Raw genomic sequence first — 12,256 nt, 5'->3', positions numbered from 1 at the left:
AGCATTTTAGCATGGGCTTGATGCCAGCGAAGATCCGGGATTCCGACTCTAAATCAGGCTCTTTATTTCGGACCAAGTTTTTAGTTTCAGATGAACCCCTCAGCTAGGATTGGCTATTTGTTGAAGTGTCGAGGCTTCGTCCTTGAACCAACTCCTCAGTTGGGCTCGGCTCCTATGGAGGGGCCGAGGCTTTTCCTTAGACCAACTCCCCAGTTGGGCTTGGTCCCCGTGGTAGGACCAAGGCTTTTCCTTCAAACCAACTCCTCAGTTGGGCTCGGCTCCTATGGAGGGGCCGAGGCTTTTCCTTAGACCAACTCCCCAGTTGGGCTTGGTCCCCGTGGTGGGACCAAGGCTTTTCCTTCAAACCAACTCCTCAGTTGGGCTCGGCTCCTATGGAGGGGCCGAGGCTTTTCCTTAGACCAACTCCTCAGTTGGGCTTGGTCCCCGTGGTGGGACCAAGGCTTTTCCTTCAAACCAACTCCTCAGTTGGGCTCGGCTCCTATGGAGGGGCCGAGGCTTTTCCTTAGACCAACTCCTCAGTTGGGCTTGGTCCCCGTGGTGGGACCAAGGCTTTTCCTTCAAACCAACTCCTCAGTTGGGCTCGGCTCCTATGGAGGGGCCGAGGCTTTTCCTTAGACCAACTCCCCAGTTGGGCTTGGTCCCCGTGGTAGGACCAAGGCTTTTCCTTCAAACCAACTCCTCAGTTGGGCTCGGCTTATATGGAGGGGCCGAGGCTTTTCCTTAGATAGCAGGGCTGTTGAGCAAAGATGACTTTATTGATAGTATTTCTTTAAATTGAATACATTCCATGGTGATTAAATTTCATCACCGGTCGGAGTCTCCAAGTAGTAAGCGCCGTTTTCCCCGACTTTTCGCACAATATACGGTCCTTCCCAGTTGCAGCCGAGCTTCCCACTATTAATTTCCTTGGTATTAGAAAATACCTTTCGTAACACCATATCGCCGAACCTGAGTTCCCTACGATGTACCTTCCGGTCATAAGACCTCTTCAACACCTGCTGGTACCGTGCCAATCTCTCTAGGACTCTTTCCCGTGTTTCATCCAACCAATCCAAATTTCGAGCCACCATTTCATCATTGACCTCCGTCTCTGCCACTTGTGACCTCGTGGTGGGAACCTGTATCTCGGTTGGAATAACAGCTTCCGTACCGTAGGCTAGCGCGAACGGAGTGAAACCGGTCGCCCTTCTTGCCGTGGTTCGATACGCCCATAGGACGCTGTGTAGCTCGTCTACCCATCTTCCCTTATGTTCCGCCAGCTTCTTCTTCAAGTTCGCAAGGATTGTCTTGTTCGATGCTTCAGCTTGGCCATTCCCTTGTGGATATCTAGACGACGACTGCAGAGAACGGATTCCGTATTCCTTGAAGTACGATTGCACGCGGTTGCCCTTGAACTGAGTCCCATTGTCAGAGATCAACGCGTAAGGGATCCCGAATCGCGTTATGATGTGCTCCCATGTGAATTTGATAACTTCTTCCTCTCGAATCCGTGTGAGGGGAACAGCTTCCACCCATTTAGTAAAATAATCTGTAGCTACTAGGATGAACAGCTTACCCCCCTTTCCCCGAGGCAGAGGTCCAACAATGTCCAAGCCCCATATCGAAAATGGCCAGGGTGATTTCATGGGATGGAGTTCGCTGGCTGGCTGCAGATGCATGGGGGCATGTTTTTGGCATTGATCACAGGTTTTTACATACTTCTTACAGTCTTCTTGCATCCTCGGCCAGAAATAGCCCTGACTGATAACCTTATTGGCGAGCGACCGTCCTCCCGAATGATTGCCACAGATTCCCTCGTGGATTTCCGCCATTATGAGCTCGGACTCTTCCTTAGTAAGGCACTTAAGAAGTGGCCCCCCGAAGGACATTCTATACAACTCCTCCCCAACGAGAGTGTACTTGCTGACCTGCCGAAGTAACTTTCTGGCCTCCCCTCTGTCTTCTGGCAGTACCTTTGAGCGCAGATACTGAGTAAATTCTTCTATCCATCCCGACGTTCTATCGGCCTGTGCGCACTCCCTCTCCATATGTTCGATGCTTGCTTTAGGTAGGTATTCCACCGGTAAAGACCGTCCCTCCGTCTCTCCTAGCATTGAGGCAATGTAAGCCAACGAGTCTGCATGCCTGTTCTCATCCCTGGGTATCTGGCATATCTCCACTTGGTCGAACTTCTCAATCTCTCGCTTAACTGAGACTAGGTATTTCGCCATGCGTTCGTCCTTTGCTTCAAATTTCCCGTTGCATTGGTTGGCTATAAGTTGGGAGTCGGTGCATAGTTTTACCCGGCCGATTTTCAACTCGCTCGCCATTCTTAGCCCGTGGATGACTGCCTCGTACTCTGCTTCATTATTCGATGCCCCATACCCGAGTTTGACTATCTTTTCCAGTCTATCGTTGCTCAGTGTTACAATTACTATTCCAACCCCCGAGCCTGAGTAGTTCGATGACCCATCGACAAAAATTCTCCATCCTGCCTGCTTGTCCCACAGCTCTACTTCTTCCGTCTCCTCATCCTCGTTCTCCAACTCTTCCCAGTTCGGATCCTCAACCGGGAAGTCCGCAAGGAAATCTGCCAATACCTGCCCCTTTATCGCTGTCCGGGATTCAAAATGTAAGTCGTACTCTCCGAGGATTACAGCCCACCTCGCCATCCTCCTCGACTTTTCGAATCTGTGCATCATTTCTTTCAGCGGGGTGTCCGTCACAACTCGGATGCGGTGGGAAAGGAAGTATGGCCTGAGCTTGTTTGCCGAGTAAACGAGCGACAATCCCACCTTCTCCGTCCTGGTGTACTTAACCTCCGATATGCCCAATGTTTTGCTGACGTAATAAATAGGATATTCCCGTCCCATTTCAACTTTAAAGAGAACTGAGCTTACCGACGATGAGCTGGTTGCCAAATAAATCCCCAGCTCCTCTCCTTCTTCCGGAGAGCTAAGGATCGGTGGCTGCCCCAAATACTTCTTTAGGTCGCTGAAGGCTGCCTCGCACTCCGTACTCCATGTGAAATTCTTCTCCTTTTGCAACAACGCAAAGAGCGGGCGGCATCGATCGGATACCCTGGAGATAAACCTATTCAGCGCAGCTATTCTCCCTGCCAACTTCTGTACCTGCTTCTGGTTACAGGGGCTCGGCATTTCTACCAACGCCCAAATTTGGTCTGGGTTGGCCTCAATGCCTCTCCTGGTGATAATGTGCCCGAGGAATTTCCCGGAAGAGACAGCGAAGACACATTTCTTCGGATTCAGCTTCATTTTGAAACTCCTCAGCCGATCAAACGTCTGCTTGAGGTCTTCCAGATGATCCACTGCTCGCTTACTTTTTACCAATAAATCGTCGATATATACCTCCACGATCTTCCCGATCAATCCTTCGAACATTTTCGTCACGAGTCTCTGGTAAGTTGTCCCAGCATTTCTCAAACCGAACGGCATAACTTTAAAACAGAACAGCCCTTGCTCGGTGATGAATGATGTTCGTTCCTGGTCTTCCACTACTAGGGGGATCTGGTTATACCCCGAATATCCGTCCATAAACGACATTCTCTCATGTCCAGCAGTGGCATCGACCAACCTATCAATCCTTGGCAGCGGGAAGCTATCCTTTGGGCACGCCTTATTCAGGTTCGTGAAGTCGATGCACACTCTCACCCTCCCATCCTTCTTTGGTACTGCCACTATGTTCGCTATCCATTCCGGGTACTCTACCTCCCTGATAAATCCGGCCTTCAAAAGCTTTTCGATTTCCTCATTCACCCCCTGCCTGAGGCGCGGCGACAGCCTCCGTGGCTTCTGCCTAACAGGTCGGAAGCTTTCATCAACATTTAATCTATGACACGCCACCGACGGGTCTATCCCAGGCATGTCCTCTAATGACCATGCGAATACATCCTTGTTTGCCCTCAGAAGTTGGAGTAGTGCTGCCCTCTCCTCCCGCAACATCGTGGTACCAACACTAACTATCTGTCCTCCATCGCCGCCGAGGTCCACGGCTTCGACTTCCTCAACTGTTACCCGCTGCTCGCGCAGCGGCTACTTCTGTAATTGCTACGAAGATTCATTAACAGTTGGAGGCACCTTTCTCTTCTTCTGAGGAATGGCCTCGGGGCCTCGGTCTTGCTTCAAGGCCAGGTGAAAACACCTCTGCGCCATCTCCTGATCTCCCCTGATTTCCATTATTCCTTCCTTACCCGGGAAACGAATAACTTGATGATAGGTTGACGGGACTGCTCTCATCTCGTGTATCCATCTCCGGCCCAAGATCGCGTTATAGGCCGAGTCTGCATCTATTACCACGAATCTTGTCATTACCACTTTAGACCCTGCAGAGATCGGGAGTGTGATCTCTCCTACCGAACTGCTAGCGGCACCGTTGAACCCATAGACGAGGGTCGGTGTTGGCTCCAAACTACCTGAAATCCCCATTCTCTTAGCCGCGCTTAAGAAGAGAATGTCCACCGCGCTTCCCGAATCCACAAGTATTCTACGGAGCTCGACGTTTCCCACTGGGAGTACGATTACTAACGCGTCCTGATGGGGCCCTGCCGTCCCCCTTAGGTCACTCTCTGTGAATACGATTGCCCGGGGATCTGCTCCGTGGTTTGTCGTTCCAACTGCCCGTACTCCGGACGCCACATTGTTAACCCCGACCATATGTCGGATCTTTTTTACCTTCTCTCGAATCTCCTGCCTAGATGGCACTTCGGTCCCTAATAATCCTGTGATGGTATGAACTATCCTGCACTCTTCCGTCTCCCGACGCCCTCCTTTAGTTGGCCTTCTTTGCTCGGGCTTTCGCTCGGCTCTCTCAGTAGTCTCCCCTCTTCTCCTTCCTCCCGCGGAGACATAACCTTTTAGCTTTCTTGCTTCGATCATATCCTGGATGATATGGCGCAGCCTGTAACAGTCCTCAGTAGGGTGATCCTCGGCCTCATGATACTCACAGAATGGTTTCCCGGGTTTCCCCTTATACCCCCGTGGCGGCTGGACGAAGCCGGGCTCCCCCCTTATGTGCCTCAGTATCACGGATAGTTTTTCGTTGAGCGGGGTATACGTCCGGCCTCTCTTCCACCATGACTGCTCGTTCGAATCTCTCCGCCTTTTCTTGCTTCCTTCCACTCCGGGGTGGGTCGGTACTTTTGAAGCGTCTATTCCTCCTTCGCTGTTAGCCACTGTCTGGGTGCTGCGCCTTCTGCCCTTCACAGATTCTTCCACCAGGATGTACTTTTCCACCTTCGCGTACAAATCTTCTAGACGAGTAGGATCAGACTTGATCAAGGACTCATGCAACCGTGTTCCCGGGATCACCGCAGCGATGCACACCGCGCATGCTGTGGCCTCGTCCATGCCTTCTACGTCCAGGGCTCTCGTTCGAAAACGGGTTACGAACGACCTAATACTCTCCCCAGGCTCCTGTCGAAGGTTAAATAGAGTGTTAACTCCAACCTTCTTCCTTCGCAGGTGCACGAACTGCCCAACGAACGTTTCTTCCAGCTCGGAAAAGTTCGTAATGGACCCAGCTGATAAGGCCTGGAATCACATCATGGCCCCGAGCCTCAAGGTTGACGGAAACAGCTTGCAGAGCAACGGATCATCATTTTGGTACAGCACCATTTGACTTCTGTAGTGCAGTATATGGTCCATGGGATCTCGCGTCCCATCATAAGTTTCAAACTTTGGCATGTGGAACGACCTGGGTGGTTCTGACTTCATTATCGCTGGCGAGAATGGTGTCCCTTTGAGTTCCCGAATTGCGTTCCTTACCTTTTGTGCGGGGTCCTTTCCGCGGGTGAATTCCTCATCCCTTCTTCTAAGCATTTCCTCCACTTCCCTCCTCGTTATCGTTTCTTTAACTTCGGAGCTTCCTTGCTGCGTTTTTACTGCTGCTGAATCTTCAGTCCAATCTACCTCCGTTCTTGCCGCTCGAACAGGATGATCGCCACTTTGCCCTGCACCCAAGCCTTCCTCGGTCTCCGCACGCTCACCTAGCCTTTGCCTGAGCTCTTCATTTTCCCTTCTTATTTTCACTATCTCATCATTTTGTTTCTCCAACCCCCTGCGCATTTCCTCTCTCATCTCCGTGAGTAAGTTGTACATTGCTAGCATTGGATCCGGCGCGTTTGGGGGCGAGTCTGCTGGTAGTGGGTTTGATGGCTCTCCACGATTTTCGCCTCTAGCTCTTCCCATATTGGTCATTTTTCTCCTTGTAAGTTTCCCACGGACGGCGCCAAATTGTAGATGCGGATTTTCGCTCTACTTCGAGATGCTCTTCCTCCCTTTCGTAGTCCGCTCGGATCTGCAAAAGAGTCCACTCCGACGCCCAAGTCAGAGATTTAGTATAAAAGAAATTAAAGTTTGAAGGGGGGAGAACAATCATCCCTTTTAGCTCATGTGCCCATCTATATATATAGAGATGAGACCTTAGGACTTAATTGGACCCCACTACCGATTTTACCCTCGTATATCCATACCAAACTCGAATCCCTAGTTGCCACGTGTCACTCCTCAGTTCCTAGTGAAAAATATCCTCCACACTATCTATCCAGAAATGGAGACAAGGTTGTTTGCCTATTTCAATCACAAAAGAGAAGGATGAGGCTAGGTGGTGCTCAAGAACAGACGAAGAAAGTGAGAGATCTCTTAAGTGAGTTTGGGCAAAGTGTCAACTCTAGAGCTTCAGATCCTTGTCCCATTAATGGGACCACCTGATATACATAGGAGACCTCTCCCTCTCTCTACTTTCTTGAGAAAAGATGCTAGTTTAGACCTTAGTGGTAGGTAGGATAGGTCGTTGTCTAGGGCTGGCCTTCTTTGTTGATGCGGTTAACCTTGGACAGTGGACCTTCTTTTAAGGTTGACAAAAGGGAGGCCAAGCCTACTAACATCCCTTATCACAATGACAGACTCCCTAGGGATTGATAAGAGAAGAGAAGACACTACAGGAAAAGTGGGCCATAACAACGATTTTTAGTGACGGTCAAAGTCTAACCGTCGCTCTAACAACGATTTTATTGACTGAAACTCGAACTCTCTCCCTCAAACACTCGAACACTCTCCGCCTCTCTCATCTCCGATCCGTTGAAACTCGAAAACTCTATCTCTCTCATCTCCGTCTCTCTCGCATCTCCGCTGAAACTCGAAGTCTCTCTCTCATCTCTGCTGAAACTCGAACACTCTCTCTCTCATCTCCGTCCCTCTCTCATCTCCATTGAAACTCGAACACTGTCTCTCTCATCTCCGCTAAAACTCAAAGCCTTTGTCTCATACTTGAAGATCTCGTTTGAAACAGATCTCAAGCTCGAAGATCTCAAGTCGCTGAAACTCGAACACTCTTTCTCCGTTGATCTTCAAATTAAGGATTTATTCGACATAGAACCTCTCTGCCTCGCTGTCGATCTCTCTCTATCTTGATCTCTCAAACGCGTGAGGGTTCAATCTAATCAGATCCGATCTGATCTCGGCCTCCCGAAACTTAAGGTATTTTTTGCTACATATTTTGTTAATTTTTCTGTCAAATCGATCCCTAAACCCTGGATTTTTGTTGATATTTTGTTGATTTTGCTGTATAATCCTAATTTCTACAGCTTTGATTCAATTTTGGTTTGATTTCAATCCAAAATCCCAATTTCGAAAATTTGGTTCGATTTAAATTCAGAAAATTTGGTTCGATATGTAATTACTCTGTTATACATATTCTGCATTTGGAATAATATATTGGATTTGAAAAGATTCTATTCGTAAGAGTCAATTACTCATGATTTCTAAATTTTATTTTTGAATTCTTACACCAATTTCATGAAAATAGATTATAAAACATTCAGAACTATTGAAGATCTTTATGTTCTTCATCAGCAATAATAAAGCTTCTAGTTATCATTCATTGATCGTACTTCTCTCAACAATATGTTTGAGGTAGACCCTACCCAATGTTTTATGTAGGTTCCGATTTACACGTGAAATCGAATCCGAATTGAACCATGGATTTGATTCTTAAGTCGTCTATTTTTGTAATATTGCGTTTTAATGAAATTTAAGGAAGATAATTGTAGGGAAAAAGTATAAATATTTTTAATTTTTAAGTACAGTAAATCTGTTTAACAAAATAGAACCATGGTTTTCCTGTGAACTAATCAATTTGATAATCTTTTGGTCCAATGTTCGGTTCTGTTTTTAAAACACATTCGGTCTGACTTTCAACTTTGATAAGTTGAAAAAAGAAACGCATATTAAGTATGGTTATTTTAGACATTACATGTGAACCATTTGTAATTATGATATTAAGTGAGGTTATTTTAGATGGTTCATTCGGTCTCTTTATAGAAATTTTTAAATCTTTTTTTCCTTAATAGATTGTTTGAAGAAATATAGACAAAAAGAAACTCAACCAGGCAGAATTACGTTGGTCAAGGTTAGGCCAAATCTTGTATTTATTGTAGAGAGGGAATTTTTTGATAAGCAAAAATGACTAAAGTGTCCTCATAGTATCCCGACTTTGAAGCGGGCTGCCCTCGTTACCAGACACATGGCACTTTGAATTACATTTCTATTAAAATTTGAAATACCTCATAGAAATGCCATGTGTCTTGTAACGAGGAGAATTTCTGGAGTGCTGGCTTCAAAGTTTTTTCATCCTTAAATGCTTATCGAAAATGTCTTCAAAAGATTTTTTTATTTTTAAAACAAAAATACCCTCAAATGCTTATTCCCAAAGTGTATTTGTTGTAGTTTAACCCCACCCGCCCGCTCCTTTCCTTCCCAAAAATAAAAAAGGGGCATTTTTTATGAGAAATTTAATTTCCAAGGTGTTCTCAATACACCTTGACCTAAAGCACATGTTAATGAATACCTTACCAAAATACACACAGATACTTATTCTCATGGTGTATTCATTGTACAAGATAACAAATCCGTATCTTAAACTTAAATTATTTGGGAAAATAATGTGTTTTAAAAACAGAACACCATATTATATTGATTGCAACTCATATTATTAATAATACATATTTGATAAGTTGCTAAATAATGAGTATGTTGATTTGTTATGTATTACTAATAATACATGAGTTGAAAAAGAGCCTTTCCAAGAGAATGAGAATGAGCATGAGTTGTACCAAACCGAAGTCGACATTGATGACGATGTTGTCACTTGGTATAGGAATTATATCCAAGGAGTGCTTGTCGAAGGAAATGGCGGTGATCATGACTTCATTAATGATGATGATGATGATGATGTTTGGTCATTTTGTTTTACTTCTTTTTTCTTATTGCTTGTTTTTCTCTTGAGGATTCCTTACCTATTTTTCAATAAAATTTGTACTTATTGATAGTTTGTTAAGTGAAATTTTCTTATAATTGGTGAATATATTGATTTTCATTGCTATGAATTGCTTAGTTAGATATGTCTCGTGGAGAATCTTCTAGAGTTATGCCATCCGGGGATGTTGGAGACAGTGTGAGTAGTGCAGGTATGATATGTTGTATTAAATTATTTTGAATATCATGTACTATCGTTAACATTTATCGTTAACATTTTTTTTTTTTTGGTTATGATTTCATCTTTTTAGCTTCTACTAGCACGAGAAAGAGAGGCCCTACGTGAGGCGTGGGTAATTTTGGCTAGAAGATAGGCCAAAAGATGTCATTAAATTGGAATAAATATGATCAAGTGATAGGGGAGAATGCTAGTCGTTTTTCATAATTATTGGGGACTATTGTTAGGTATTCTGGTTATGCCCCTTCGCAATATAAGAAATGGGTTGACATTCCAAAGCATTCAAAGGACTTACTATGGCAAGCGGTCAAGGTAAATATAAATTAATGTGTTTGTCATTTTTCTAATTATATTATTTTTTATTTATTTATTAAATTATGTGTTTTTGTGACCGAAATTGATGATTTAAAGAAGAAGTGGGTGATGCAACGTATGTTGGCGAGGTATAGAGATTGGAAGACTGATTTAAAGAATGATTACAAAAAATATAAAATAAATGAAGAGAGATTACTACATATTCCTACTGGCGTCTCAAAGGTTGATTGGACTTGGCTTGTCCATTATTGGAGTACCCCCAAGGCTCAAGTATAAATTATTACAAATTTCTTAACTAATCATTTTTAAAGAATGATATGTTTGTAATGTTATTAAATTTGTGTAGGTTATCTCAAAAAAGAATAACAAGAATAGGAAAAATCGAGTAATTAAACATACGGGGGGGACAAAGAGTTGTGCACAGTATTGGTCGGAGATGGTGCGTATTTATATGTTAATTATATATTTTTTTTAAATATTTAAGTGACCTACGATATATACTAATTTTTTTTTTCATGTAATTATAAGCCAAGGGTAAAGAAGATGGTAGTTTACCTACCCGGGAAAAAGTTTTCAAGAAAATTCATACTAGGAAAAATGGGTCTTACAGTGATCCTAAATCAGCCGAGCTTATTGTACGTAAGAAATCAATTGTAAGATAAATTATTTATTGTAAGATAATTACTAATGTATTTTTTTTTTTTTACAGAATAACATGATAAAAAAAACATAAAGATAGTGGCGGATCTGATTCTACACCCATAAACGAGAAGATATTTATTGAGGAGATGGGATCAGAGCGGCATGGTAGAGTGCGTACATATGGCCTAGGCCCGACCCTGAGTTCGGTCTTTACATCTACTTCTAACTCATCTCGTAGTAGTACTTATGCCGAGATGCAGTCCTAGTTGAATGAGATGCAAAACACGCAAGTGGAACGTGATCGGCAATATGAGGAGAGGATTGCTGAGTTGCAAAACACGAAAATGAAACGTGATCGACAACATGAGGAGAGGATTGCTAAGCTACAAAGGGAGATGCAGATGCATATGCAAATACAGATGCAGATGTAGATGCAGATGCAAATGCAAAGAGAGATCCATAGCCAAGTACAGAGCCAAGTCCAAGAGCATATAGCCTTATAAAAATTTTACTTTCGCACCATGTTTCCTAATAGTCATCCTCCCAGTCAATGACCTTGGAAGTCAATTAGATACATTTATTTTTTGGTACATTTAATTTCTCCACTTTAGACTTTTTTACATACATATTATTTAATTAATAACTGTTTTTTTTTTGTAACTAACCCCTTTTTAACTCTGCCAATGTAAAATTAAATATTTTACATTGCCGATCCCAAGCCCGGATAAAGGAGGAGGGAAAAGATAAGGAATTGTTTCATATTTCAAGACAAGTAGTTCGTTGTAAAATGAAGTAGTGCCATATGTGAGCCATTATCATTATTAAAACGATATTAATAGTTTTGCATTGTCTGTTTCTATAGGTGGTTGAGTTGAATGTTCAAGTTGAAGAACCAGGGAACAATAATGTTCACAGTAATGCATTCTATGCAGAAGAGGAACTGCTCAAATCTAAAATGCAAGCAATGCGTGATTGTATGCTCTTTCATTTATCTTATTTTGAATGTTGTAGCTAGGAATTTCTTTTCAGAAGTTATAATACTATGGGATAAATCATGTTTGCCTCAAGGAATTTCTTATTGTCCTTATTGCTTTCTGCCAATTTTCAAAGGTTTCAATAGAATTTTCCAATTAAGGTTTAAAATCTTGGATCTAATCAACATCTTGGCAAAGCTTGAGATTGAATGTAGAATTGGTTCTAATTTTATAGTTGTATGCTGAACTAGTTGTTGGATAGCATGTGTCCTGTGATATAATATAAAGATGTATTATATATATCTTGGCATTTAAATTGCATAGGCATTTAGATAACATGTGTCATGTGATATAATTTTTCAAGAGTTGTAGGAACTGATGTCGTTGCCATTGGGGTTGATGCCAAATGCTACTGGGAACCTCACCAAAGGCAATGCCGGATTAAGCTTCACCCACAGTGACCTTATTGCTGTCTTGACTCTGTGAGTAGTTTTCTTTCATAAAAAAGCCTTTTTTTATTATACATTCCTATACTACTGTACATCTCTCAATTATATAAGCTTGTACACTGTCTGTAAGTATTTATTTCTGGTTGTCATAGGTTGTCCAATCCTGAAGACTGTATGTGGTAAGAATAATTCATAATTCCACTTGTATTTTGCAGCATAAATACATCTGTCAATTATCAATTTTACATTTTTCTTGCTTTTCCTGTTAGCCCACTCTTTCATTTGTATTCTCATTTGTTTTGGCACACAACATGCATTGGACCCCCAAGAGTAAGAGGCTTACTCTTAGATATGAAAGGTACTGGT

General features: G+C 43.2%; 1 protein-coding gene and 1 long non-coding RNA gene across 6 annotated transcripts; one reads left to right on the top strand and one right to left on the bottom strand.

The window, feature by feature from the left end:
• Window positions 1-4,067: 4,067 nt before the first annotated feature.
• LOC147382757 (uncharacterized) lies at window positions 4,068-6,215 on the bottom strand. Its single transcript, XM_086427223.1, has 3 exons — window positions 6,115-6,215; window positions 5,784-6,033; window positions 4,068-5,549 (listed from the first exon to the last, which is right to left on the bottom strand). The coding sequence occupies exons 1-3, from the start codon at window positions 6,213-6,215 to the stop codon at window positions 4,068-4,070; spliced, it is 1,833 nt and encodes a 610-aa protein (XP_086283349.1).
• Window positions 6,216-6,897: 682 nt separating this feature from the next.
• On the top strand, window positions 6,898-12,250 carry LOC147382756 (uncharacterized). Of its 5 annotated transcripts, XR_015174085.1 has the most exons (10): window positions 6,898-7,496; window positions 9,412-9,484; window positions 9,584-9,822; window positions 9,922-10,095; window positions 10,172-10,264; window positions 10,354-10,460; window positions 10,535-11,054; window positions 11,330-11,441; window positions 11,806-11,923; window positions 12,043-12,250. It is a non-coding gene; the product is annotated as an uncharacterized LOC147382756 (long non-coding RNA). The 5 variants fall into 5 exon arrangements; XR_015174083.1 differs by having other exon boundaries at window positions 9,925-10,095; window positions 11,806-12,250; XR_015174086.1 differs by having other exon boundaries at window positions 10,535-10,934; window positions 11,806-12,250.
• The last annotated feature ends 6 nt before the right edge of the window (window positions 12,251-12,256 follow it).

The sequence above is a fragment of the Akebia trifoliata genome, chromosome 16 (assembly GCF_017979445.1).
Source record: "Akebia trifoliata isolate Shusen 1 chromosome 16, ASM1797944v1, whole genome shotgun sequence".
NCBI classification, from domain to species: domain Eukaryota; kingdom Viridiplantae; phylum Streptophyta; class Magnoliopsida; order Ranunculales; family Lardizabalaceae; genus Akebia; species Akebia trifoliata.
The sequence above is the reverse complement of the archived record's forward strand: the minus strand, read 5'-3'. Positions and strand labels throughout refer to the sequence as shown.

What these genes read in the sequence shown, in the direction of transcription:
- LOC147382757 (XM_086427223.1), bottom strand. Translation starts at nt 6,215, where the DNA reads ATGACCAATATGGGAAGAGCTAGAGGCGAAAATCGTGGAGAGCCATCA. An exon ending in CCGGATCCAATGCTAGCAAT is followed by an intron (nt 6,034 to 6,114) that starts GTACAACTTACT and finishes GAAAATAAGAAG; the next exon opens with GGAAAATGAAGAGCTCAGGC. An exon ending in GAAAGGACCCCGCACAAAAG is followed by an intron (nt 5,550 to 5,783) that starts GTAAGGAACGCA and finishes ATGTGATTCCAG; the next exon opens with GCCTTATCAGCTGGGTCCAT.